This window comes from Neopsephotus bourkii, unplaced genomic scaffold (assembly GCF_033783945.1).
Source record: "Neopsephotus bourkii isolate Nb327-2 ecotype Australia unplaced genomic scaffold, CSIRO-AGI_Nbou_v1 NB_323, whole genome shotgun sequence".
Taxonomy (NCBI): domain Eukaryota; kingdom Metazoa; phylum Chordata; class Aves; order Psittaciformes; family Psittacidae; genus Neopsephotus; species Neopsephotus bourkii.
In genome coordinates this window covers 394,017-420,672 of record NW_026900831.1, presented here as the reverse complement: position 1 = coordinate 420,672, position 26,656 = coordinate 394,017, and the positions used below count along the sequence as shown (strand labels likewise).

Genomic DNA, 26,656 nt, shown 5'->3' with positions numbered 1-26,656 from the left:
GCTGAGCTAGGATCTGCTGGTTTAATTCCCTTCTGGGAGTCTGCCAGTTGGGAAACACTGACCAGCAAGTACAGGTCTTAATTACACAGTTCCAGAAGCTACTGCCAATCTTTTCCCATTGAGAAGCATTTGCTTTCTAGTGTTCTTGATGAACAGATTATCACTCACACATAATTTATTGCTGTTTTATATTGTAAGTAATTAAATGAAAAAACCTTTTAAACTCAAGGGAATTTTAATAAGTTACTTGCAAAATGTTATTGCAGGCAACAACTTGTACATGATTTTAGCTCCAAACCCACCAAAAAAAATAATACAAATCAGCATTGTAAAAGTGTCAAATTAATGCCTTACAGGCTTTGCTGGCAGAATTAATTTTTAAACTCTAGATGTGGGGAAATATTACTCTCCTTTTTTTCCTTTTCCATCTTTTGGTTTTTTTTAGAAAAATTTACAAGTGAAATATTACTACAAAACTTTTTTGTAAGGAATTTTTGCAAAACATTTACATTTTTACCATCAACTATTTTTCTGTTTCAAAATCATTATGTAGATTTAATACCCTATACTGCACATCAATTCTTGCAGGATGACAATTCAGTGACATGCATAAAAAAACACCACAAGGCATTAAAATGAAGACTTAAATACAAATATTGTTGCAATAAAACAGTTATAAAATTGAAAAATAGGACCTAAACATCATGCTTACTTAGCTTTGATTTTTTCTCCTAGATGACACACTTTTATTACTGCTCTCATGAAAGAATGTGATAAATAATGACTTAACACCAATTTCTAATGTAATCGGCAACACATACACGAACCTAACCAAAGAAAGTATATTGTAAGAAAAAAAACTATTGTAACACTGGAGTTCTACCATGGTAAATACACTTTGCACTGATAATTACAATAAAGCAAAATTTTTAATGGTGTCAGAGGGAATGAACAGTGAAATGCCATTAAACAAGATACTACTGCACATCTGTGCCCTATTACTTACAACAGCTATATCCCACTGAGTCAAATAAAGGACATTGAAATTTACGATCCTTTTAAGACAGAAAAATGGATTCAGAATGGTATGCAGAACAGACTGTCAAAATGTTTCTAATTCCAGTGGTAAAATGTGCACCTGCTAACACATGTTAATGTACTTGAGACACTATGAAGCCAACCAGAATGCTATTTTGATACATCTATAATAGAAATTCATTGCAAATTAAAAATTACTTCAGTTTCCTATCTGCATACATAAGTATGCATGAAAAAAAATTATATATGAAATGGTTGTGCAGAATGCTCATAACTTCAGCTTACACAAATTGTTAACTTCTAGGAAACACGGTATTAACATTAGGAAAGTTCTTTGCATAAAGAAATTTATAGCACTGATTGTGAAACATAATGATAAAATATATATTTGATGTTTCATTTCCTATATAATAAAATTAACAGTTAATACTACCTAATGTTGATCTGTATTAAATGTAACATCTAATTGATTCCGATGTACTTTAAATAAAATATACAAAATAATGTACAAAACCCAACTAAGATTTAAAGACTCTGTTACAAGTCTACAAAAGCTTTAAGAAACTTGAAATTTATAACCACAGTGTAAAATTGTTTTTCTTTAATTTCAAAGCTTTTTATGTAAACTGAAAGTATAAAATACCCTCAGCTTAGTATTCTGCTACAAAGGGCTGGCCTAAAGTGTACACAGTGTAAACAATGATTGGTATTTCTCTTGCTTCAAAAATACAGAAAACACCACAAGATTGATAAAGTATCCAGATGAGAAGTATATGTTTTGTAAGGGAATGCACAAGGTATCTGTTCTGTCTTTGAAACCAACAGCTACCACACATTCTTCCTTTCATAATCTTCAGGGGAAAAAAAAAACAATCTTACCCTTCTTCCACTGTACTTCCTTTAGTTATATAAAAAATATTTTTGGTGTATAAAATCTTTAAAAACTGGTCATGAGAATTATTACCAAATGACTGTATGTGTAAAAGGTTACATTTATGTCTACGGGAACAATTAAAAATCCTGACTATGAAATATTTGGCCACCTTTCCTCCTTGTACAAACTGAAGTTTTCACATAGAAAATGCAGTTTGTTTTTCATTTCCTCTATTTTTTTTAAACTGGCACATCTGAAAATGGAGCCAAGCCTTTGAAATCAAAAGTCGTGTAGTAAAAAGATAAGTATATTCCTCTTTCCCCACTTGGTTTAATGGTTGGAGGCTCAATGTAAGATTTGACAGGTAACGGGTATTTATTACCAGCCCACATATTATCCTTGAAAAGAAAATAAGGACAGTAATATTTAGGGAAAAAGAGAGAAAACATTTACTTTCAATACCTTTTTTTGGTTAAAATGTGATAATTAATTCTTTTCTTTGGCTATTAAGTCAAAGCATAAAGAACTCAAGCACATTAACCACAGTATAATAAACTAATATTTACAGAGAGAAGATACTGGAGAATGAGCTACAACACTCAATTGTTTGATTAATTTCCATGAATTCTACCAAAATTAAAACATCCGAATACTTAAAATTTTGAGGTTTTTGTGATTCATGTTACCTATCAGTTAGAAACGGACCACAGATGTTTTAAAATATAATGAACTGAAATACCCAAAATTAACACAAAAGTTACTGTATTCGTTTTTCACCCTACATAAAGATATTACCACTTTAGTAAAATCTCACATTAATCTCTTTCCAAGGTTTTAGCTTTCCTACTGTATACACGAATTCTACATAACCTTAGCTCTCCAAACAAAGAGAGGAATTAAAACTGATTGTCATTTATACACACTACTATAATGCAGTGGTCAAAATCAATCTGAGGCCCACCTCAGACAAGTCTGCAGCATGCATCATCCAGCTGCAGTTTGTGTAATTCCAAAATTTGAGAAAAGACAGCCAAAATCAACTGACGTATTCTATGGACTGAGCAAAATCCTAAAATATTTCCACTGCTGTTCAACCTGTAATACTTTGCTGTGCCTTGTGGGAAAAGGATACTCTTATGAAAATATTACAAATTTATTTAAAAAACAAAGTACCTTCATCAAATGATACTAATCCCAGCCAAGGTCCACCCTGTTTTATATTGATAATATCTGTTTTCATAAACACATTACCATGTGCTAAATCGGGGGGTGGGAGTTCATTTAAAACCATTACATGATATACAGACATATAACTAAAAAAGTACAGTATGGAAACAATATTCCCCCATCTGTTTATCCAGGACGTCAATTCGCGCTGTTTGTATTTTTTAAATTTTAGTCTTTTTGCACCGGTGTACACTTCCCATGCTGACCGTCCAACCTGGAACACTTGCAGAAGTCATAACTGAAAATGTGATTTCCTGCTCTGTAATCCACTTTAGCAGCCCACATCCATATCCTGAAAGGTATGTAAACTTAAGTGCAGCACTAGGCATCCATATAAGTGATCCTTTCAGAATTCTTCCATGTTTGTTGAAACATTAGGGGTTGCTGGGTTTGAATCTTGAGAAATGGCAGCAACAGTGACAATTCTTGGAGAACCAAGAACCTCAGTAACTGAAGAGTCCAGTTCTCCTGAGGTAACAATAGCAAGGGCTGTTCCACCACCCTTCTTGTTCTGATGAGTTTTGACATGTTTTGAGAGATGGTCACTTCGCATAAACCTTTTAGAACATTCTGGACACTCAAATCTCTTTTCACCTTTTTTAAAAGAAGAACAAAACCAAAATGTTACTGAAAGAGAGCACTGAACACTGCTTTATCATTTGAATCTGACACTTTTCTAGTCAACATTTGAAGTGTCTAAAAGGATACAAAGTTTTCTTCTCTACCTGTCTGATTTCCAGGTGTGCTCTGTTCAGTCACAGGCCTTTGGCAATCTACTCTTCACTACTAAAACCTTCTCAACAAATATTTGCTATGCTATGATTGTCTGGTGAGCAGTTTGAATTTCAGGTCACCAGAGAATTTTCATAAACTTCCATAAACCTGACAGAGTAGGAGAGAAAAAAAGCCCTGAAAGAATGACTTGATAGCATTTTTTAAGAACACTTCTGTTATTTAGATCTTTTTGATATTGAAGAGAATTTGGAAACATGATTCCAAAGCTTCATGAGGATGTACAAGACCTAGATCAAAACCAATAAATTCAACATACTAAAAAGTCCTGTCATTGCTCAAATGTAATTAGTGCTTAGACTTCAGGTACTATCTTCTTTTCAAGTTGTGGGAGGGGACAGACACCTTCTTGGGGCTAGAAACAAGGAGGCTGATAAAATTTTCAGTTTCTAGGTCCGCCTTTCCAATTTGAACTCTTATGAGAACATGCTTTACTGGTTCTCACTTGGAACTTCCCAAGAAGACCAAGTCTGATGTATGGACTAGGTTAATATATTTCTTAAGTATTGAGCTAGTACAAGTGAGGAGATAACAGCCCTGGTCCATGGCCAATCCTATGTGATCAGAGGGCAGGAACACCTGTCCTATGAAGACAGGCTGAGGGAGTTGTGATTTTTCAGCCTGGAGAGGAAAAGGCTCAGGGGAGATCTTAGAGCAGCTTCCAGCACCTAAGGGGGGCCTACAAGAAATCTGGAGAGGGACTTCCTACAAAAGGGCATATAATGATAGGACAAGGGGGAATGGCTTTAAACTGACAAAGAGTAGATTTAGATTAGATATTAGAAAGAAATTCTTCGCTGCGAGGGTGGTGAGGCACTGGCACAGATTGCCCAGAGAAGTTGTGTCTGACCCATCCCTGGAAGTGTTCAAGGCCTGGTTGGACAGGGCTTTGAGCAACCTGGTCTAGTGGAAGGAAGCCCCAACCCCCCATGGCAGGGGGGCTGGATCTAGATGATCTTTGAGGTCCCTTCCCACCAAAATCATTGTATGACATATGCCTGATAAAAATTTGTTAAATTTAGATGAGGCACTAGCTAGTGTACATCAGCTGTATGTGATGAAACAGTCATCTTTTTCTAGTATAGGTACAGAAGAACAGTTTGACTAGATCTCATTTTATTTCATTTCAGTCAGCTTGATTTGATGAAAACTGAAATCTACCACTTCCTCTATTTTAAAGTTAATTTATTTACATTTAAGAGCAGTTTTCAAAGATCCTAATGAGTGAGAACTTTGATATCACTAGTTAACCATTGCCATATGATTCAGACTTGCTACACTATGCATACAGAGAGAGCTAACCAACCTGTGTGGGTTCTTCTGTGTCTCTGTAACTCATCACTCCTTGTAAATCTTTTGCCACAAAACATCCAGTTGCATACAAATGGTCTTTCACCAGTATGCCAGCGCAGATGTGCTCGAAGATGAGACGTCTTGCCATAAACTTTTCCACATCCTTCAATATGGCAAATATGTTGTTTCTTTTTTCCTGGCTCATTGCTGCCTCTAAAAAGATCAAATTTAAACAGCTAAGTAATTATATTCCAAAATATTATTAGCTATTAGGAACAATATTTTATGCTAATTGAGACAATTATAATCCCCTGTCTAAAAAGAAATACATAAACATAATTCCTAGCAGAAAACATTAAGAACGTAGGTAGTACAAGAAAATCGCATGCCCAAATGAGGTGAGCCATGATAAAATGCCTGAATACATACTGATAGAATTTACATTTACCTTCCTTCTCCTTCTCTGCAATTAGGACATGAGCAAGCAACTCTTCTCAGTCTCTTGCCAGGTTGCACTTCCTGGTCAGAAGCTTGTTGAGCTTGTTGTAGCTGCACTTGTGTTATCTGATCAGGACTAACAGCACCAATTGCTGCATTAGCAATGCCACCTACTGCTACAGTAACAGGAGCTATTGTGGCTTGCTGTACTTTTACTCCATCCTGTCCTTGCTGTTGACCTGTAGAATATGAAAGTATGTGTACCTTTTATTAGTAACTTCAATACATGAAATACACAGATCAACTTTCTGCATTTTATAAAACAAAAATACACCTGAAGTTAAGGGAAGCCACAAAACAAACATTAAATCCAGACATTTTCCTGAAGCACTACCACAGTACTTTGCTTAGATAGCCCTGTTTAATGTAAATTGTTATTAGAACAGTACAAGACCACAAATTACTGACTAAGAAATACAAACTAGTATATTGTTTTCTTTTTCTCAAAAACTGAGATAAATGAGAAACTATTAAATCTTACACAGAAATATTAAACTATTGCCAATTAATGTCTCACGAATAACCTTTGAAAACATATCTACATTAAGAAAACTACAATTAGCTAATTATAAAAGTTGCTTTATGGCATATACAGAATTGTTACCTACAACCTGTTCTGACTCAGCCACAAAGGAACTTTCACAAACCAGACTTGAACAAGCTACCATGCCAGAGCTTTGCAGGTGTTTTTCCACAGGTTTCTCCATCTGGGATGGGGTAATCCTGGTTATATGTACAAACTAGGGGAACAGGCTGGAGAGCAGTCCTGCAGAAAGAGATCTGGAGTTTGGGTTGATGGCAAATTGAGTATGACAGCCAAAAGGGGCCAGCTGTGTCCTAGGGTGCATCAAGTACAGCATAGCTAGCCAGTTGAGGGGTTGTCCCACTCTACACTGCACTGGTGCAGCCCCACCTCAAGTACAGTGTGCAGTTTGGGTGCCTCAATATAAGGACATCCAACTAGTAAAGCTGTGTCCAGAGAAGGGTGACCTTTGGTGAAAGGCCTTGAGAGTATGACTTATGAGAAACGGCCAAGGTCACTCAGTTTGTTCAGCCTGGAGAAGAGAAGGATGAGGGGTGCCCCCATTGTAGTCTACACTTTCCTCAAGGGGGGCAGGAGAGGGGAAGGTGCTGATCTCCCTCTGGAGACCAGCAATAGGACACATGGAAATGGAATGAAGCTGCACTAGGAAAAGTTCAGGTTGGACATTAGGAAGAATTTCTTCAGCTGGGAGGGTGGTTGGTTACTGGAATAGGCTTCCCAGGAAAGTGATCATAGAACCAAGCCTGTCAGGGTTCAAGTGTCTGGATGATGCTCTTAGTCATATGGTTTAGTGTTAGGTGGTCCTGTAAGCAGCAGGGAGTTGGATTCAGTGATCCTTATGGGCCCCTTCCAACTCAAGATAACCTATGATTCTATGATTTTGTTTTAAAGAAGGGAATATATTTTTAAGACTGGAAAAGCTGCTTGATTGAATCACATGTAATTCTAATACTGACCTGATGGATTAAGAATTCAATTTCATTGCATAAATTCATTGATCTCATTTGCTTTTTTGATGAAAGGAAATCAGAAATATTTTGCTCTAATATCAAGACGGCAAAGACTATTCCAATATCGGTAAGACATGTAGTTTCTTGAACAGCAGGGCAGTATATGTAAAAAGTTAGTACTGTACAGTCTAGGAAAATAATGTGACAAATTAAATGTGCTGCAGAGATAAGACTTCCAGCCACTGACAATACTGAATACCAGTCCTGCCAGTAACAGGAATGTGACAAAATGTCATTAGATGCTGCTGTATTCAGAAGTTCAGTGCCTTCATACAAGTGGGAAATAAGAGTAAAACACTACATACTTATTGAGAGAGTGGAATGACCAACCAGAGCTCTTAGAATAGACCATAATATTTTAAGACTTGAAGAGTCCTCAGTATCAAGACATTAATTTAAAACTTAGAAATCCCCTGGAGGTAATATGAGAGATTCAGACAAATTCAAATGGATTCTCCAACTTCTCAAGCTTCCGTAACAGACACCATCTGTGGGTATAAGACTAAGAACACGATCTGAAGTCTAAACCGCCTAGCTACCAAATGAACTCATATACAACATAGCATAGGATAATGACTACTTCATTCACATGATTGCTGAGGAGCAATATATGCTTGGTCAGGCTATCTTGTATAACATCATGAAAACAGCCACAGATGTAACCTAACACCTAACACCACCACATACCTACAGACAGGTTAGGCCTAAAGAACCTGATATACAGAGAACCTCCCTAAATGACTTGACCATACTCTTAACAAGTCACTGCTGGCTACAGGATATAGGATAAGTATATCTCATGCTTAGGTCAGTACACCAGGTTACCTTGAAGCATTGACCAAATTTTCCCAGTTATCTCTCTGTTTCCTCCTGGAACTTGCACCCGATTGGCCTAGATATGGATAAACAAAGCTTCCTTATTTTCTTAAGCAGGCCACAATTATTGACAGATGATAAGTACTTTTGGTACTTAGAACAAGGAATAAGCCCAGAAGACTTAACACTTGAATCCCACTTGCTGTTAGACAGATAGATAGTAAACCAAACAAACAATCTTTTAGAAGTCTGGTATTCACAGAAGAGGAACCATAGAAAAAGAATTACAGGCTTAATCTTGAGTGCAGAGTCTTCTTAATATATCTAGGGTAGAATAAAGTCTTTCTTTTCATAATAAATTTAAATACAGTCCATTGTTATTTATTCCATATTCTAATGAGAAAGAAAAGCATTCATGAGAATCCTTCAGAAAGAATATGACATGGCAAGAAGGACATTATGGTATAAATTAATATAGTAATATCTAGTACTTGGATCTAACAGTGGCAGAAGAGGACACAAGAGCTTCCAAAGTACTAGTCCAGGGGCAATTACTTTCCAGGCTGTTAAGCTGCTAAAGTGCTGACTGAGTGCTATGAATAGCCAGAGTCAAAAAAGGCTGATCATTTTTGTTATATCTAATGCTCATCTTAACATGATAACATGATGGCTTGTGTTGAAAACCAGTTGCAGTTTTTAGTTAGCCAAAGGTAAATAAATTAACAGGAAGAACTTGCTCAGACTGTCTCCTGCAAAACACAGTCCACACTCTCTCTGTTAAACATACTCAAGATGCAAACTCCTTTAATTCACAGAGCAGCACTATAAATGATAAACCTACAAGTGGTCACTGCAAAAATTAAAGGTGTAACAGACATTATGGCCTCTTATTCTGGTTTCACTATCAGTCACATTTTCAAGTACATTAATAGGAGATATCCCTTGTTGTTACAATCTGTTAAAGGGATGACTCCAGCCATGTCACAAAGTCCTATTTGAGAAAAAAAGTCCTAGGACCTAAGCAGTCTGTTGTCACAGCACAGCTGAAGAGCATGTTTTTCTCAGTTTTCGCCTTCTCTCAGATTTTCTTGAATTGATATTAAAGTTTCAATGCATCTTCCCCCCTCCAAAGCTGCTAGAGCAAGGCTTTCCAAGGTGTGAATTAAGGCACATGAGCTTTGAGGAGGAAGACTCCTTGTTTCCTTCTCCCCCCCCCCCTCCCCGTGACTGTTGCTAGTGAATGTCCAACACATAACTGTTGCGGGATCTGGCCAATCCATGTTTATGGGTAGCCTGTTCAACACTTCTAAAAATCCAATATATTGTGCTGATTCAATGCAAATCAACTTTCAGTCTCTTAAGTCACGAGATGATAAACCGCACAAGGCTCTTCTGATACTTCTTAAGTGCTGACACATCCTTTATCTGCCCCAAACTTTCCCTCTCCCATGTGAGGACCACATGTAACTTGCAATACAAGATGCACGCTACTGAACTACAACTATAACCTATTTATTACATGTAACACAGAGTTATGTCTAAGCTATACAAAAGAAAATGCCAAAGTAATGTTGCTTAGGTAGACAATTACATTATCCATATGATTTCAGTTAAACACTAATTAAATGACTGCTCTTTAGATGGCATTAACAAAGGTATTACACTTTCTGATGTGAAGGTTGATTTTCTTCTTTAAATTTATCTCACCAAGTTGTTATTTTAAACTCCCTTCCTTGGATTCTACTTACTAAATTCAAAACAAAAGGTTCTGAAACACTCGAAACAGCACACAAGTCTTCCTATTTAAAGATCCAGGGTATAATATTCCATAAGCAGATCTCAGCTTTTTTAAATAAAAGAGTACCCAAAGAAAGCACACATATCTGATAAATATCATTTGCCAGAGCTTCACGTGGTCATCAGAAAACACTGAAAATTTCAGTAAGGTGATTCCTGGACTTAATTTTTGTTTTGTACTACTGGAAGAGCACCGCAACAATATACCACGCTAGTAATATACAGAAGAGAAAGAAATGCATCTATTCTTATTTTTAAACTGTTAAATAAAAAAATATTTATCCTTTTTCTTTGAGAGTAAAATGAATGGATTTTAGGCCGGTTGAAAAATCTTTTGAAGAAGAATCAGAAAATTTTTACAAGCCAACTGTCTGAACATGCCCTAGTCTAAATCTCTACATGAGCCTGCTATGTTCTGTAGTTGTGTGGGACTTCGTTGTTGTTTTTTTTTTTTTTTTTAAAAAAAAACCCTTTATACTAGAATCCATTCTGGATCACTAACAGCTTTAACTTTTACATCATTAATACTTATTAAGGAAGATGAAGTTTCATTATTTCTTAATTCAAGTTTACTGAAGAAAAGATGTAAATGTTGATACAAGTTTGTCAGCAGCAACAAAATTATATCAGAGCAACTTCTAAAAGTTTACAAAAATTAGGATTTTTCAGGAGAGAGAATCTAGATATAAATTAGCTTTTTATTTGAAACAAAGCCTGACTATTCTAAAAACAGGTGGCTGAGATCATGTTATCCACACAGAAAGTGAATGATTTACTGATGCTTTCTAGATGGAGAAATAAAGACCCATTAAAAATAATCCAAATGGGTTCTTATTAGGGGCATTTAAACACCATTTAAAGCCTTTTAGAAGTTCTTCTACAATCCTGAGATCACTTGACATTGCTTCTTGCTGACATACTCCAAACCACAAGACTTGATATCGCTATACTTCACCATTCATAATTAAGCCTTTCAATAACAAGAGCTCTCATGTTTCAACACATTTAAGAAAAAGGTCTAAACAAATCATTATATGAGGGAAAAAGTCACACTTCATTTTACATGTTATCCTGTGCAAGTTGTTAAAGCAGTCACTGCACATTTACACCTGGTTCTAAGATAAAATGTTTTTATCAAGTTCCCATGATTCCTTTAAAAGTGATTTCCTGAAATTGTGAAACATTCTAGATTAACAAAGTCATCACTGAACTTCTGTATGTCTGAACTTTATTATACATGCTCTCAGGTTAAGCTACAACAAAATTCAAGTGTGCAAAACACTGATGCCAATTACTCCATTGTATCTCATTTTCTCTCAGATCTAAGTTCTCTCTTTATTTTGGGTAGTGACCACAGCAATTTGACTACAGGACAACATGCAGACAACAAAGCAACCTGATACTGTATTTATTTTGCAAGTCAAGTGCAATTGCACTCATTGCACTACTGCAAATATGATTGTGACTAAATGTAATTAAGAATAACTTTATAGAAATTTATAAAGCTTCTCAAATTTAAGAACCTGAGCGATTTTAGTTGCTAATCTTTTCCCTTTAAGCAGTTAATTAAATGCATTACTTATTATCGTAAGGTACAGGATTATCAAGATAAAGGATTGTACATCCTTTGTTCTTCAGCATCACTTACTCAGCTTTCCAATTTTGCAGTAAAACTGCATCTTGGCAGTTACAACTCATACACACTGTCCCCATACACAAGTACAATACACTCACAAAAAAATCACAAATTTTAAGTAATTAGTACGGAGGCAAATAATACATACATAGACACACATATCTCAATCTATTTTAGGCTTCAAAGCTAATCTGTGAAATAAAAATCTCCCATAACACCACATGGATGATTAAAAAAAGCTATTGCATGGTACCTAGGAAGTACTTTCCTACAGAGTAATTGACCACTGAAGATCACTGAAGGCTTGGCTATCCATTGTAAGTCAAAACAAGTTTCCTTTTACTAAACATTTCACCTGCATTCCTATTCCTGTTCACCTGAAGTAGCAAGCATGAAAAACCACTCTTTGAGGCAAATAGGGCAGAAAGGGAAGAAAAGGACTTAACTTTAATGATCCACAGAAACCATGGGAGTCAAGCTTTAGAAAAATGCATCTCGGAAAGAGATCTGAGAAAAGGATACTTCTAGTTTCTGGTACTTGGTTTCCCATAATAATTTGTTTAGATTTCCTGTTCTTCTGCAACCAGCATTCACCAGTCAAAAAGATGACAGCATTAATGACAGAGCTGCTTCTGTAGCATGCACCTACTGCAAAATCTGTGGAACACTTTGTGAAATAGAGCTGGAACAATTAATGTTGCAAAAAAAGAAAATCTGTTCAACTGCATATTCTAAAAATGAAAGAGAAGGTCACAAGTGATGTTCATAATTCAACGTATATTACCGCAGGACAGCTAAGTCAAGTCAATAACAGTCTGCAGAGTTCCAAAGCCCTACAAGCATCAGAGCCGATGCAGCAGTTCACCTGTTCAGCAACTTACTGATGCAAAGCAATGGGGGAAGAGAGATTTCTCATCTCCTCTTCCCCTCATACACCAAGTACAGTCAGTTTGCCAATATCTTTTAATATTTTTTTCAGTGACATACAGCTGACTTATAATATTTTATATATTTACACATATTAATATAATATTTATTTATAATACAACATAGTTCTATTTATTATAACATTTTATATATAATCTTAATATATATCCAAGGATAGAAAAAGTCTGTGGCAATATTTTATAGTCAGAGATAAGTTTTTACACAGAAGACTGTACAATTCAGTATTACTTAAGTGGTGCACAGACAACCCTGCCCTCTCTCCTGCCCCGAAGCGCTTGTTTATAAAGGCTTGTGAAGAAACAATATGTGATAGAGGAGGAATTCCTCAGAACAGAAACTACATGGGCTGATGCATGGGACCCACACATTCTGTAGAGAAGGTCAGTTTGGAGTAGAGAAAGGAACTCGATAAACCCAGATACTACAACAAATTTGTGTCAGCACAGCACAGGAATGTGTACAGATGCTATTACAAGCAGAAAGTTCCCAGTGCAAACTGTAGCATCAACTAGGCATCTGTCTTTTCTACCTCCTACAGGAACATCCCAGAAAGTTTCTATCTTTTGCCTGTTGCCAACTTGGACAGGATTTTCAAGAATTTGTTACCCTCTCCTCCAAATGCTTCCTGTATGAAATGTCTGTGTTCAAAAATTACTGAACAACATCATAATTAAGCTCAACTTCTATGAAAAACACCAACTAAAAGCATGAGATTTAAGGCAGTAAAAAGTAAGTTTTGGGGGTTTTAACACCTTAAACTGATTTTTTTTTTTCTTTTTATGTAAGAATTTTATCAGCAACACAAAGGCAAAACAGTGCCCCAAAAGTTTAATGAAGGTACTTTAATGACTCTTCAAAAGCATAAGCTTTACCCAAGTGCTTTAGGACAACCTGATGTCACTTCAGTACTTTGAGAGAGAAAAGTTTTCCTACCTAGTAGTATCTTTCATTGAACTAAAAGCCAGCTTTCTTTTTATTATTTTATTACTTCATTAAACATAGTAAAAAGCTGCCACAAATACAACACACAAAGACCTGCACAGAAACAACATGTTCAACCCTGAAATTACAGTTTCACAAACTTTAGTCTTCCACAACAGGAGTTGAAGTTTCAGTCAAAGCAAGGCAATGACTGGTTGTTCTGGACACCATGGCTTCGAATGAAAGGAAAACATGGCCAGTTTATTAGACTTGCTAAAGACAAAGTTAGAATCAGAAAAATAACTTCTTATACTTTTTGCTAAGGCAAATGATCCTTCCATTTTCATCATCATTGAAAGAACAGTCAAAAATGAAAGCATATTTAGGATAAATGTTCAAGATCATTTCTCTGCAGATGAACACAAATAGAAGCCTGAATACCGAACCTCAGAGCAAATAGATAACTGAAACCCCAAGTTCCAACTCTGCTGCAGAATGTCAGACACACTGCTTGGAAACTAGTAGTACATCTAAGAAATGAGAGTTTTAAGTTTACTTTTATGGAACATCTCCCTCTATCCCATCACCCTGATCCAATTCTCAGGTTATTCTATAGGTCATAGACACAACAGAACATGGCCCAGTTCTTTTTTCCAGCTCTTCCCCTTAACTGTGAAATAGGGATAGGACTAGAAAAAAGCCACTTGCTGACTGTTCGTCTCTACAGGCTGACTAGAGGAGCCCAATACCTGACAAACTGAACAACCCCCCCCCCCCCCAAAACAACACCAAAAAACCCCCACAAACAAATAAAAACAAACAACCAAACAACAAACCCCAACCAAACAAAACAACTAACCAAGTGCCTGTCTTACAGTTCTGCCATATGGAAATTAAAATACTGATCTCAGGAAGTGTGTTTTTTTAGCATCTCAGTTCAATTTCTGCATATCACCATGGAAATAAGGATAGCTTAACCCTGAAAGAACAGAAGGGGGCTGACATGAAAAAATGCAAGCTAAATTTCCAGCACTCAATTTTGGGGGAGTAAAGGCTTGTGTGTGGGGACAATTGGTTGTGTTTTGTGGGGACTTTTGACTACAGTTTAGCTAGCTGGCATATTTTACACTTGCAGGTTCATCAGTGTCCTTGTATTAAGCATTTTGCATTTTGGCTATATGAAATGTTATCTTTATATTGATCAAGATGAAAGTAAATATGCCTGTATGCACAGGAGGGATTAGTTAACAGTTACATGCATAGAAAATCTTTCCAACAGAAAGGAAGATAGCTGACTTTAAAACTAAGTTGTATAGCAGTTGGTAAGTTATTCACAATTAAAAAAAAAAAAAACAAAACAAACAAACCAACCAACCAAACCACTGGCAAGGTGATTAAAAGTTATCAGGAAAAGCAAGATTCATGAAACAATTTAAAAGACCTGTTACAGTAGGACAAAACACGAGAAACAGCCTATGGTTTGATAGGCTAACCAATACAAAAAGCACTTTGTTTATTAAAGATGTAAAAACTGTAACTTTGTTACAGCCTTCAGCAGGCAAGGACCAACAGAGCTACATATTATAGAATTACAATAGAAGGACCATATAAATCTCTAAGATACAAACCCTAAGAAGCTCTGCTATCATCTCCTGTAACATTATTATCCCTACAAAGCCATAAACTTAATCTTCCTTCTTGGCTCAGAACAAACTGAAGAGCTTGATGTTCTCATCAGTTACTTGCCGATGACCATACAAATGAGAAAAGGCCTATATTTCTTAAACTTCAGCATTTTGCTCAAGGGAAAACTGGTCACATCATCACTTGAAACTGTAATTAAGGAAAGTCAGACATGTACCTACAATGTACCCTATGTTGTTTGTTTGGTTTTGGGTTTTTTTTAGCAGGAGGATATTAACTTATAATTTTTTCTTTACAACAAAATGATAATCTGCCAGTCTAAGTATGCATGTTGGGAAAAAGGGAAATATAACCACCATTTTCAAGGAGGGGAAAATGGGTGACCTGGGGAATTACAGACCAGTCAGTCTCACCTCTGTGCCTGGCAAAATCTTGGAGCAGATTCTCCTGGAAGGCATGCTATAAGGCACATGAAAACAACAAGGTGCTCGGTGACAGCAAGCACCCCTTCACTAAGGGGAAATCCTGCCTGGCCGATTTGGTGGCCTTCTATGATGGGGCTATAGAACTGATGGACAGTGGTAGAGCAGTTGATGTCATCTACCTGGACTTGTGTAAAGTGTCCACACTGCCCCACATGACATCCTTCTCTCTAAATTGGAGAGACATCAATTTGATAGGTGGACCACTCGGTGGATAAAGAACTGGCTGGATGGCCGCACACAAAGAGTTGTGGTCAATGGCTCAATGTTCAGCTGGAGACCAGTTACGAGTGGTGTCCCTCAGGGATCAGTGTTGGGACCGATCTTGTTTAACATCTTCATCTCTGACATGCACAGTGGGCTTCAGTGCGCCCTCAGCAAGGTTGCCAATGACACCAAGCTGTGTGGTTCGGTTGATACACTGGGAGGGAAGGAATGCCATCCACAGGGACCTTGACACACTTGTGAGGTGGGCTGATGCCAACCTCATGAAGTTTAACCATGACAAGTGCAAGGTCCTACACCTGGGTCGGAGCAATCCCAGACACAGCTACAGGTTGGGCAGAGAAGAGATTCAGAGCAGCCCTATGGAGAAGGACTTGGGGGTGCTGGTCAATGAGAAAATGAACATGAGCTAGCTTCAGTGTGCACTTGCAGCCCAGAAAGCCAACTGTATCCTGGGCTGCATCAAAAGGAGTGTGACCAGCAGGTCGAAGGAGGTGAACCTGCCCCTTTACTCTGCTCTTGTGAGACCTCACCTGGAGTGTTGTGTGCAGTTCTGGTGTTCTCAATATAAGGAGGACATAGAACTGTTGGAACAAGTCCAGAGGAGGGCCATGAGGATATCAGGGGACTGAAGCACCTCCCATATGAAGATTGGCAGAGAAAGTTGGGGCTGTTGAGCCTGCAGAAGAGAAGGCTGCGTGGAGACCTCATAGCAGCCTTCCAGTATCTGAAGGGGGCATATAGGGATGCTGGGGACGGACTCTTCATTAGGGACTGTAGTGATAGGACAAGGGGTAATGGGTTAAAACTTAAACAGGGGAAGTTTAGATTGGATATAAGGAGGAAATTCTTTCCTGTTAGGGTGGTGAGGCACTGGAATAGGTTTCCCAGGGAAGTTGTGAATGCTCCATCCCTGTCAGTGTTCAAGGCCAGGCTGGACAAGGCCTTGGGTGATATGGTTTAGTATGAGGTGTCCCTGCCCATGGCAGGGGGGTTGGAACTCGATGATCTTAAGGTCTTTTCCAACCCTAACTATTGTATGATTCTATGATTCTATAACATGCTTTACCAATGACCAGCTGATCAGGATATATAACATCCACTGTCAACAGTATTAAACACCACTGGAAACTCCATCCTTAAGAACAGATGCATACAGAAATCCATGTAACTATATAATTATACCCCAAAGTAACCTAAAACTAAAAACTATATACCCAAACTCAGCATGTGCTGAGATGCTACTTTTCTCAAGAGAATGTATATGTCCAGAGCTATTGTTTTGGTGAAAGTGTCATGACACAAGCAAAATATTAATGATAAAAACTGTATTTTCTTATGCAGTCCCAACTACTTCCAAAGCTACTATGCTACAGCATATAAACCTAATAACTTTTATTAACTAAATTATCCATTAAAATAACTGACTGCTGAAAAACAGTTGTTTTTCAACAGTAACATTTATAACCGAAATTAACATTCCCTTTAGAACACAAGGTCTTATTCCATTATATAGTTAATTTTTCAATAATCACCATTACCATTAAACATTTTTAATGTATCAGTATTAATGGATTTATCTTACCTAGCAGTACCAAAATGATATGAAGCTTAGTACTCCATAAGTCACACTGAGGAAACTACTGAGATCAGATTTTTAATGTGTTTCTTGCTGCCCCTGTGCCCCAGGTGGTAACAGAAGAATGAGAAGGTTGGTTTAGCATGAATCTAAGCACCATTAAATAAAAATAAAAAATACAAACAGGCTGATGAAGATGTGCAGTGTCACCCAGTTTGCTTGCTTGACATTTTCTGAACATGAAAGTTCAGCCAATTCATTTCCTGTTCTATGTGCTCTCATTTCTGACAGCAAGGAGTGAGAGAGTGCATGGCAAAACCTGATATTCACAGAGAGTGCACTTGTGCTGACGAAACATTTTTATAAGACCCATACTCTAATAGGGAAACATAATTTTATTGACATTATTCTTTGAAGACTTACGGATTTACATTTAATCTAAACTTACAATTTAATGTAATTGAAGTTAATAGGTTTCTAATTAGCTGTTTCTGTGCTATTTCACCTAGCAATTCTAAGCAAAGTTGGTACTTGAAATGCTTCCTCTTCCCATTTTATCTACAAGTAATGATGAAGTTAGGCACTGCAATCCATAGGTCAGGCAAAAAGGACTTGTTTTACTGAGGCATTTTTACCAGTTTATTCTCCATAGGAAATTCAGCTGAACAGGTATACTGCACATTCCTTACACATCAAGTTCAGGAACTGTATGTTGATACTTCATTCTTAAGCTACCATCACCAAGGCAAATGTTTGGTTTCTTTAGCATAGTTTGTTATTAAATTGTTTCTGCCACTGTTTTAAATTCAGTTAAAAAAAAAGAATCGCCGAACCAAACCACTTTTTGTCATTAGAAGATTAAATCTTTCTCCTATAATTACTCTGAAGCATTTGAAAGGGATGCCAGTGCTATAATATTTAGAATGCTGTGGTTCTGCAACAACTCTCAGCTCAAGACAACCTGAGAACAACTGTAAGTGACCTTTCGCGACTTTGGAAAAAAAGTACACTAAATGTCCATACTACTCCTAACTACACCCTCAGAATGCCAAGTAGTACACTAAGAAGTAAAAGCCTAGGAAAGACTCCTGCATTTTTCCTGGGTTTGTGGAAAACAGCTCAGTGCTTTGTACTTACCTTCTTACTGCAGTTCCCATAGCTTGCAGCTTGCTTCTTTCAAGGTGTTTGCTACAGCTTGCTTGCAATAAACATCCAGAGAAACACTGGATGTTATTAAAAAGCATCAAATAGGGTCAGAAACACCTTTGACTCTTAAATTCATAGAATCATTGAGCAATTTGGGTTGAAAGGGGCCTTAAAGATCATCTGCTTCCAACTCCCTCTGCCACAGACAGAGACAACTTGCACTAGACCAGGTTGCTCCAAATCCCATCCAACCTGTCCTTGAACACTGCCAGGGATGGGGCAGCCACAGCTTCTCTGGGCACTCCATGCCAGTGCCTCGCTACCCTCACAGTTAAGAATTTCTTCCTTACGTCCAGTCTAAATCTTATGGCTTGACAATACTACCAGAACTATCTGTTGCATGATCTGACCAGGCACAGAAGTGCAGCTGACAGATTGGCAGTTCTCACAGTCCTCCTTTTTACACTTCTTAAAAATGTGCATGATATTTCCCTTCTTCCAGTCTCTCAACCTACATGCATTTAATTTTATGTATCATTTTATTCCTGCTTAAAGAATTTGCTACAGTGTTTCAAATTCCTCTGCAAAGTTTGAACCAGAACGATAGTAATATGTAAACAATGTCTTCAGTGCCACACAAGAAGAGTAAATAATGAAGAAAAAGACCTTGAAGACAGGCTGGATTTGGAAGCAGAGAAATGAGAAAAAGCACAAGAAAGCAGAAGGAGACCTTGAGATACTGACAAATTGCTTAACTACTAATAGTAGTGCAATGCAAGTAGCTAGTCAAAGAGAAAACTGCCTTAGTAAGTGACATAACTACCTAATATGAAACAGAAGGACAAGGTTCATTATGTACTTATTGGGGTGTTTTAAAAACTCTTGGTATAGGAATTCATTGTCATTAATAACTGTTTTAGAGTCTACATTGCATCCCTGCAAGACTTGAAACATTCCAGTGCCAGTACTGCCAGGCAAGAAACTGTTCCACTGAACAGAAGTCATTTCTCCAGGTCCTTCTGGTGGATAAACTCCAAATTCCCCATAATTCAGGCCATGCCACCACTCATCTTAAACAAAAGGGCTTGAATTTGAATTGCAAGTAATGGAATGTGGTGACTTTAACGTAAAGCAACCAACTACACTTGGACTGAATACATAAAGTACAGATAATATTTTTCACTACTTCTAAAATAAGTGTCTCATACATCTTTGTATGGGAAAACCACCATCATCATGTAACAAGATTACTTCAAAAAGAACAGTTAGGCTAGATACAAGTATGGGTTTTTTCTTATTGTTGGTTTGGGTTTTTATTATGTAAAAAACAGGGAATTATTCTGAAAAGGCACCTCCAACACCACCACTAAAAATCCCACTGTCAGCAAAAAACAATAAGTTCAGAAAAACTGTGGGAGCATTTCTGAAGGCTCCAGTAAAAGAAATCCTACAGACAGAGCACAAGACTTTTACAGGAAAGCCATTAATACTCAGCATTTCATTACAGCTCAACTGTCCTGCTTTATCTCACCCCATATTCTTCAGCATCCACAAATGTTCATGTCCTGTCCTATTCTTAACACAAATATACTCCAAGCAAAATGTGTTGAGGGACAAAAAGAACCACAGAAAACTTAGCCCACCAAAAGGAAATAGCTTTATGAACTACGTATTTTTCTTAGAATCTAGTACTAAATAAAACTAGTTCCTTTCACATAATCCCTTATATTGCCATTAACACATCTAGACAAACAAAACAGCATGAAAATAAGCTTTAGAAAAGCAAAGTATACCTTGCTTTAGAAGGGGGTGTGAAACGGGATGGGGACAGGAATCCTTTGAACTTGCACCTACAGCTGTAACAGCAGAAACCTTGAAAAAAGGGAAGGGAACTCTGCAGTACTCACTGTCCCCCAGGCTCCTAGGGGCTACATTCAGGAAGTCACCAGCTATTCACATTAAAGACTATCCTGTTCCACAGGGAGTTGTGGACAAAACAAGTCATACAGCACAGAAGAAATACATTCGACTTTATACAGAACTAGCCTGCCATGACTGATCTCATAGCAAGACAAGTATTTGTCCAAGTAAACAAAACTGTTCTTATATAGTCCATTCTTTGATTAGCTGTTAATTAAATAATTGTTTAAAGATCTGTTTTTAAGGCTTAGATACTTGGTTTCCATCTTCTCATGCAGTTTTCTTCTGTGCATTTAATTACCCCTTTGACTTACACTTTGCATATCTTCTCAGCAAAATTAGACAGAATCACAGAAATGTGTCAACTGGAAGGGACCCAATGATTCCAGAGGTCCAGCCCCCCTGCTCAAGCAAAACCATGTCCAGACAGCTTTTGAATATCTTCAAAGATGGAGAATACAAAATAACTCCAAGCAACCCTGTGTCACTGCTTAGTCACTCTCACAGTACATCACTGATATCGAACGACTTTTCTCTCAGGCCAAGAAGTGAAAGGATGTGAGAACTTATCTGCGTTGCCCTGCTTTTTGACCACACACAACATATAATCCAAGTGTGATACTTATCATGAGCAACATTTAAAACTTTAACTGAAAAAACACACAGAAGAAAATCCCCAAATGCACTTATGCATCTTGCTTGGTTTACAGTAGAACCTGTATACCTTGGAACCACAGACTTTGAATAAAAAAGGTTATAAAAAGCAGACTAAAACATAATATTTACTTGAAGATTTTAGCATTCTTCTTCCCAATGTGAAATTTAGCTTTTTTGGAATTTAGAATCCATTTGACCCAAAAGAAGGAAAAATAATAATAATTAAAAAAAAAGTCTATCTCAAAATAGTTCTGTAATTCTATAACTTAACATTTTTATAATAAAGCTTAGAATTTTTGTTATTTGCAGTTTATTTAGTGTTCTATTATTTTACTATTTCATTTACTACTGAAAAACTAAGAAAAGGTACCTAAATTACCCCATTGTATAAATACCTAAGATAACCAACATACAACACTCATAAAAGAACAGTTATTTCAGACAAGTACTTATTGCAATTCCCACCCTACCCCTAAAACTCAGGTTGGCTTGATTGGTTGGGTTTGCCTGAAAGACAAAGTAACTTCTTACCCCTAACAAAGTTAGAGCATCTGAACCAATGCATGTGGTGAGTCCTTCACACATTCTTTTCCCTGACACTTCCTGGACATCCTCATACAACACATTTCTAACACCTACTTCTACAGCTCATTTGTAGAAAGTAAGCCACTTTTACGGAGTCCAATTAGTGTACAAAAGACTTCATGTTGGCAAACTCAAGTGCTAAAGAAAAAGTCATCTGCAGATGTTGAAGTAACTGAGGTGTTTTTTTTCATAAAGGTGTCCTGTAACCATAATAGCAAAAAGCATTTCAAATAAAAACCAACCAAACAAATGCAAAACCAAAAAAAATTTAGAAAATCCAACTTAGTTTATAGCCCTGATCAAGACAGCTTATTCCTTATAAACAGCAAGAAAAGTTATTATTTTAGCATGTTTGTAATTTTCTACTTCATAATCATTCTTTCCTTGAATACTTAATATAGCATTAAGGACTATACATCATGATCTTCACACTCCTTTCCATGCTACTGTGTCCCCCATTCCCAGAGGACAGCAACAGGAAGATTCACAGGAGAAAGGTAGAGATAAATAAGAGAAAGAAATCTTAAGTAATTTCTCACATTCTCAAAGTTTGTTCTTTCTCCATAACCTAAAGCCTTGGGGAACAGAAATACTACCTTATATATGAAGGAATGGAGAAAGGTTGGAGGATTCACTGCTGCTAGCATAAAATTAAAAACACTGTGGAAACAGTTGTGAGGCCCACAAGGGGAGGGGGTAAGGTGTATGGAAGTAGAGGAGGATTCAATGGTCGCAAAGCTTAAGTTAATATATGAACCCTATATGACTGATGCTTGGCTTCTCTAGGGCAATACTTGTGACTCATTCCCCTACTTTCATACTCAGTTACAGATCTCAATCCCTTTATTTTCCAAGGGACATTACCGTGTGTTAGCAGAGGTACAGTCAAGATAACAGAGCGAGACAATATCCAGAATCTCTTGTTCTAATATCTACTAGTGCATACTAAACACCATTAGTAAGCAGGAAAGACCTGCATGTAGAAAGGTTCTTCCTGCACCCCCAAATCTAGGCAGTTCCCAAAGTTGGATTCCTATGAAGAAGTCCCTGCCAAGGTAGGGACTTCTGTCTAACAACAGCAGTCAACTAACATCTTCTCATCAAGAAATTTTTTTCCAAGGCAAACTGCACTCCAAGATGTTGTAGCAGCTGGTCAGCTCCAGCTAACTGAAACTTCTTTTTGAACCATTACAGCTAAACACAAGGTCAAGATTTTAATTTTGATTACCCAGATTAAGATTTCTGTAACACTCCTTAAGTAAGCCAGGTTTAGTGCATCTAACCCAGCTCTTCGTATTTCAACATGCCATCAAATGCCAAAGAATACCATAGCAAATTGAATTCTCCTAATGGCAAATTTCTTATTATCAAACTATGTTTGGTCTCCTCAAAAATGTTTCGATCAAGGGGAACAACAATTTGCCCAGTTAAACATTTCTCACCTTACCATACGATTATTAAGAAAAAGGCCACAGGTTAAGAGTTAACAGGATACTAGCATTTGTTTATGCAGACCAGACAGCAGCTAAACATTTTTCTTACAGTTTTATACTGAAAAAGTGTGTCCTTAGTTGGCTGCTGTTAAGACAAGAGTTCATTGTAACTACTACAGAAAGCAACTTGTATGAAATAAAACTAAACTCCTGTAAGCGATTATCAAAGTATCAGAGAGAACCGCTAAATCAAGTTTTATCTTAAACATTAAAAGTTTGCAAATTTCATGTAGATTTGCCCTTGTGGGACACTGCAAAGACCTTGCACAGAATTTACTTCAGAACTAAGCTCTGTTACCCAGCCTAGAGCCTTTTAATAGCTCCTTTCCCAACTATTAGACCAGCATAACCAAAGAGGCATTTCATAATATGTATCAAAAGCTCACCAGCAAGTACTGAGGTACTGTTACCAATTGTTGATTGTTGGGGTTTTTTTTTTTAAGAAGTCACAGGAACTCTGCTGTGCACAAGCATACCTTATCCCACTCAATCTCTTTGCAGAATTCAAACATTTAAGGGAACAACTTCAGGAGCTGATGCAGAGTACAAATAGTTTAATATAAACACATGCCATGACACAAGATATCCCAGTTCACATACTGTCACCCATCCTACACCCCCCATGCGGAGATGAGGAATACTGCCTGGTAGGAAAAAAGGTTTTGTGTTGCTGTTCTTGAAACATATCAAACCCTTTAAAAGTCTCCCATTCACTTCTAAAGCCAACAAGTCTTTAGTAAGATGGAGAACAGGATCATTTAAGGATAGTTTATCAAACACAAACTGTTCCATTTCAAGTGGCACAACTGGTAATTTTAGCTCAATGTTTAAGAGAACTGTCAGCTATTTTAAAATCTGAATTTTAATGACAAGTATAAGTTATTTCCTCACAGTTAAGGGTTTAATACTTCTTACAGAAAATCCTGTGAAAAAATAAATTAATTTAAAACTGTCTGGTATTCTTCCAACAGTTAAAAAAAACCAAAACAACAAAACAAAAAGCCCAAAAAACCAAAAACAACCCACAAAACAAACAAACAACAAAAAACCGCAAAAGCAAAACCAAAACAAGACTAACAAACAAGCAAAAAAAACCCAAATACAACACAAAAAAAAGAAAAAAAAAATCCAACCCAAAACTTTGTCAGACCACTCACCTGCAACACTGGTAATGGTAACAGGAACTCCTTGAACTTGAACACCTGCAGCACCCAGATTTGCAACACTTACTGTTTGAAGATTAGGTACAGAAGCAAGCTGGGCAGCATTCAGCGTGATGGGAGTACCAGCAACAGCCACTGGTGCTATCTGGGCAATGGTTGTGCTACCACTTGAAGACACAGGGGTAATGGTTAGCTGTTGGGCTAACCCAGCATTTTGAACTTGAAGATTTGAAAGGCTTTGCAGATTCTGAACCTGTACAGTTTGCCAGCTGATCTGCCCTGACGGTGTTAAGGTTGGAGCCCTGATGAGCACCTGAGTTGGACTCACTGTCTGCAGCTGAACATTCTGCAAAGGCTGCTGCTGGATGGTCTGTATAGTCTGCCCTGACTGGAGCTGAAATGACTGTGGAGAAATGGCCTGAATAATCTGCTGTTGAGGTTGCTGGATCTGTATCTGCTGCAGAATAGGCTGTCCTATGATCTGGACCTGCTGAAGGGAACCTGACTGATCTTGAACATTCTGTAGTCCATTGGACTGAAGCTGACTGGAGCTCTGGGCTTCGGAGTCTGTAGCAGTTGTCTGAGGCTCTTCAGTCGTCTGCTCTGAACTGCTGCCTGATGTGCTTGTTGTGTATTGGCCTGTTTCTGCAGAGCTTACTAGTGTGTCACTGCTGGTTAGAGATGTTGAGGCAGTGGCTGTCGAGGTGGAAGATGAGGAAGGAGACTCTGGCATTGTACTACCAGAGGCAGAAGTGACAGGTGTAGATGCTAGCTGATTTCCATTGGAAACTCCACTCTCAGTAGACTGGCCAACTTGACCTGAACCTCCTCCAGCTGCCACATTGTTTATCACTGGCAATGCTAGTGTTACCCCACCAATGTTTATAGGTAATGTTGTTACAACCTGAGCCTGAGTACCAGGAATAGCTTGCAGTTGCAGTGGTATGGAAACACCAGGCCTGATTTGGACTGGTACTGTCTGATTTGCCAGGTTTTGAGCAATAACATTCCCAGAAGCTGTCCTGTTTGCAGTTGTGAGGACAGCTTGATTATTCCCTGCAGGAATAAGCTGAATTTGACCCTGTATGTCTTGTAGGCCAGTAGCATTAGATGGATTGATCTGTAGTTGTTGACCTTCTGTTGTCTGGATCTGTGGGATTACTTGGTATTGGACATTACCACTTGGATTTTGTACTTGAATGACCTGGAGTTGTCCAGGGGTTGTTGCAGAAGAACTGCTTGATTTGGTTTTTGAAGGAGATGTACTGTCATTGTTACTGCTGGAGGGACTTCCCCCACTTGAGGCAACAGAAGATCCTTGTTGAGCAACATTATTTTCTTTTGAAGCAGAAGGAGCAGTAGCAACAAGCTGCCAAGCATTTCCAGAGAGCTGAGTTGTTACCAGTTCTAACTGCTGTGGCTGATTCTGAAGCTGCACCAAACTTTGGTTGGGATCTATAATAATCTGCTGCTGTCCAGTTCCTTGATTCTCACCAGGAGTTCCTATTTTGCTGCAGGTAGCTGCTAGCAAAGCAAGAGGTGAAGGCTGAGAATCCTACCCATAAAGAGACAAAACAGAAGAGATTCAGAAGAGCACGAGTACGAACCACCAGAAGTAAGCATTTAAAGTTTATACAGGAAGCAGAAAAAAAAGCGCTTCTGCATAGAGACCAATGATATAGCTCTGAATAAGGAAGTACATATTTCTGTAAGTAATCTTTAAACATAAAGTCCCCAATTATCAACAAATATGTGACAGCCAGGACCTCAACAGCATCCCTCAATCCAATATTCCACCTGCCCCCACCCCAAAAATTAAAATCTTTAAAAATGCTTCTATTACATGGAAAGCAGCTGATCACTGCAGAGTCCAATCAAAAAAAACCATGCTCAGGCAGTAAAAATATTGCTCCAACCAACTATGTTTCACCCAACCCAAAGAAAGATGCCTTGAGCAAGAAATGCCATTGGCTGAACATTTCATTTTAAATGCTAATGGTTTGGGCACTTTCCTATTTGTGTGTGTATGCTTTACCTGTGAGCCTCCAGATTTCCCTTTTTTATTGTTATTGTTATTCTCCGCCTCGGGAGATTTCTCTCCCTCTGTGGGCATAGTTTCCTCCTTTTGATCTGCAAAAATATCAAGTGTAACAGGTTAATTATTCACCTTCATTTATACAATAATAAAATCTATGAGCATATCCTTTTTGGTTTCCAGCTTGTCGTCTTTACCTCTTCCTAAAAACAACAGAGCAGATCATTATTACAAAAGAACGAGTCCTAAGAAACGTGGTTTGAAACCCAACCCATGGGGGCTGGAGAGTTAACACCCAGAAAGGGGAGGTTTGGTTTTCTCTCCCAGAGACAG

The 26,656-nt window shown here is 37.7% G+C and overlaps 1 protein-coding gene across 1 annotated transcript; it reads right to left on the bottom strand.

The window, feature by feature from the left end:
• Nucleotides 1–216: 216 nt before the first annotated feature.
• SP4 (Sp4 transcription factor) lies at nt 217–26,656 on the bottom strand. Its single transcript, XM_061347733.1, has 5 exons — nt 26,324–26,656; nt 24,283–25,843; nt 5,673–5,901; nt 5,238–5,437; nt 217–3,733 (listed from the first exon to the last, which is right to left on the bottom strand). The coding sequence occupies exons 1-5, from the start codon at nt 26,399–26,401 to the stop codon at nt 3,486–3,488; spliced, it is 2,316 nt and encodes a 771-aa protein (XP_061203717.1). The 5' UTR covers nt 26,402–26,656; the 3' UTR covers nt 217–3,485.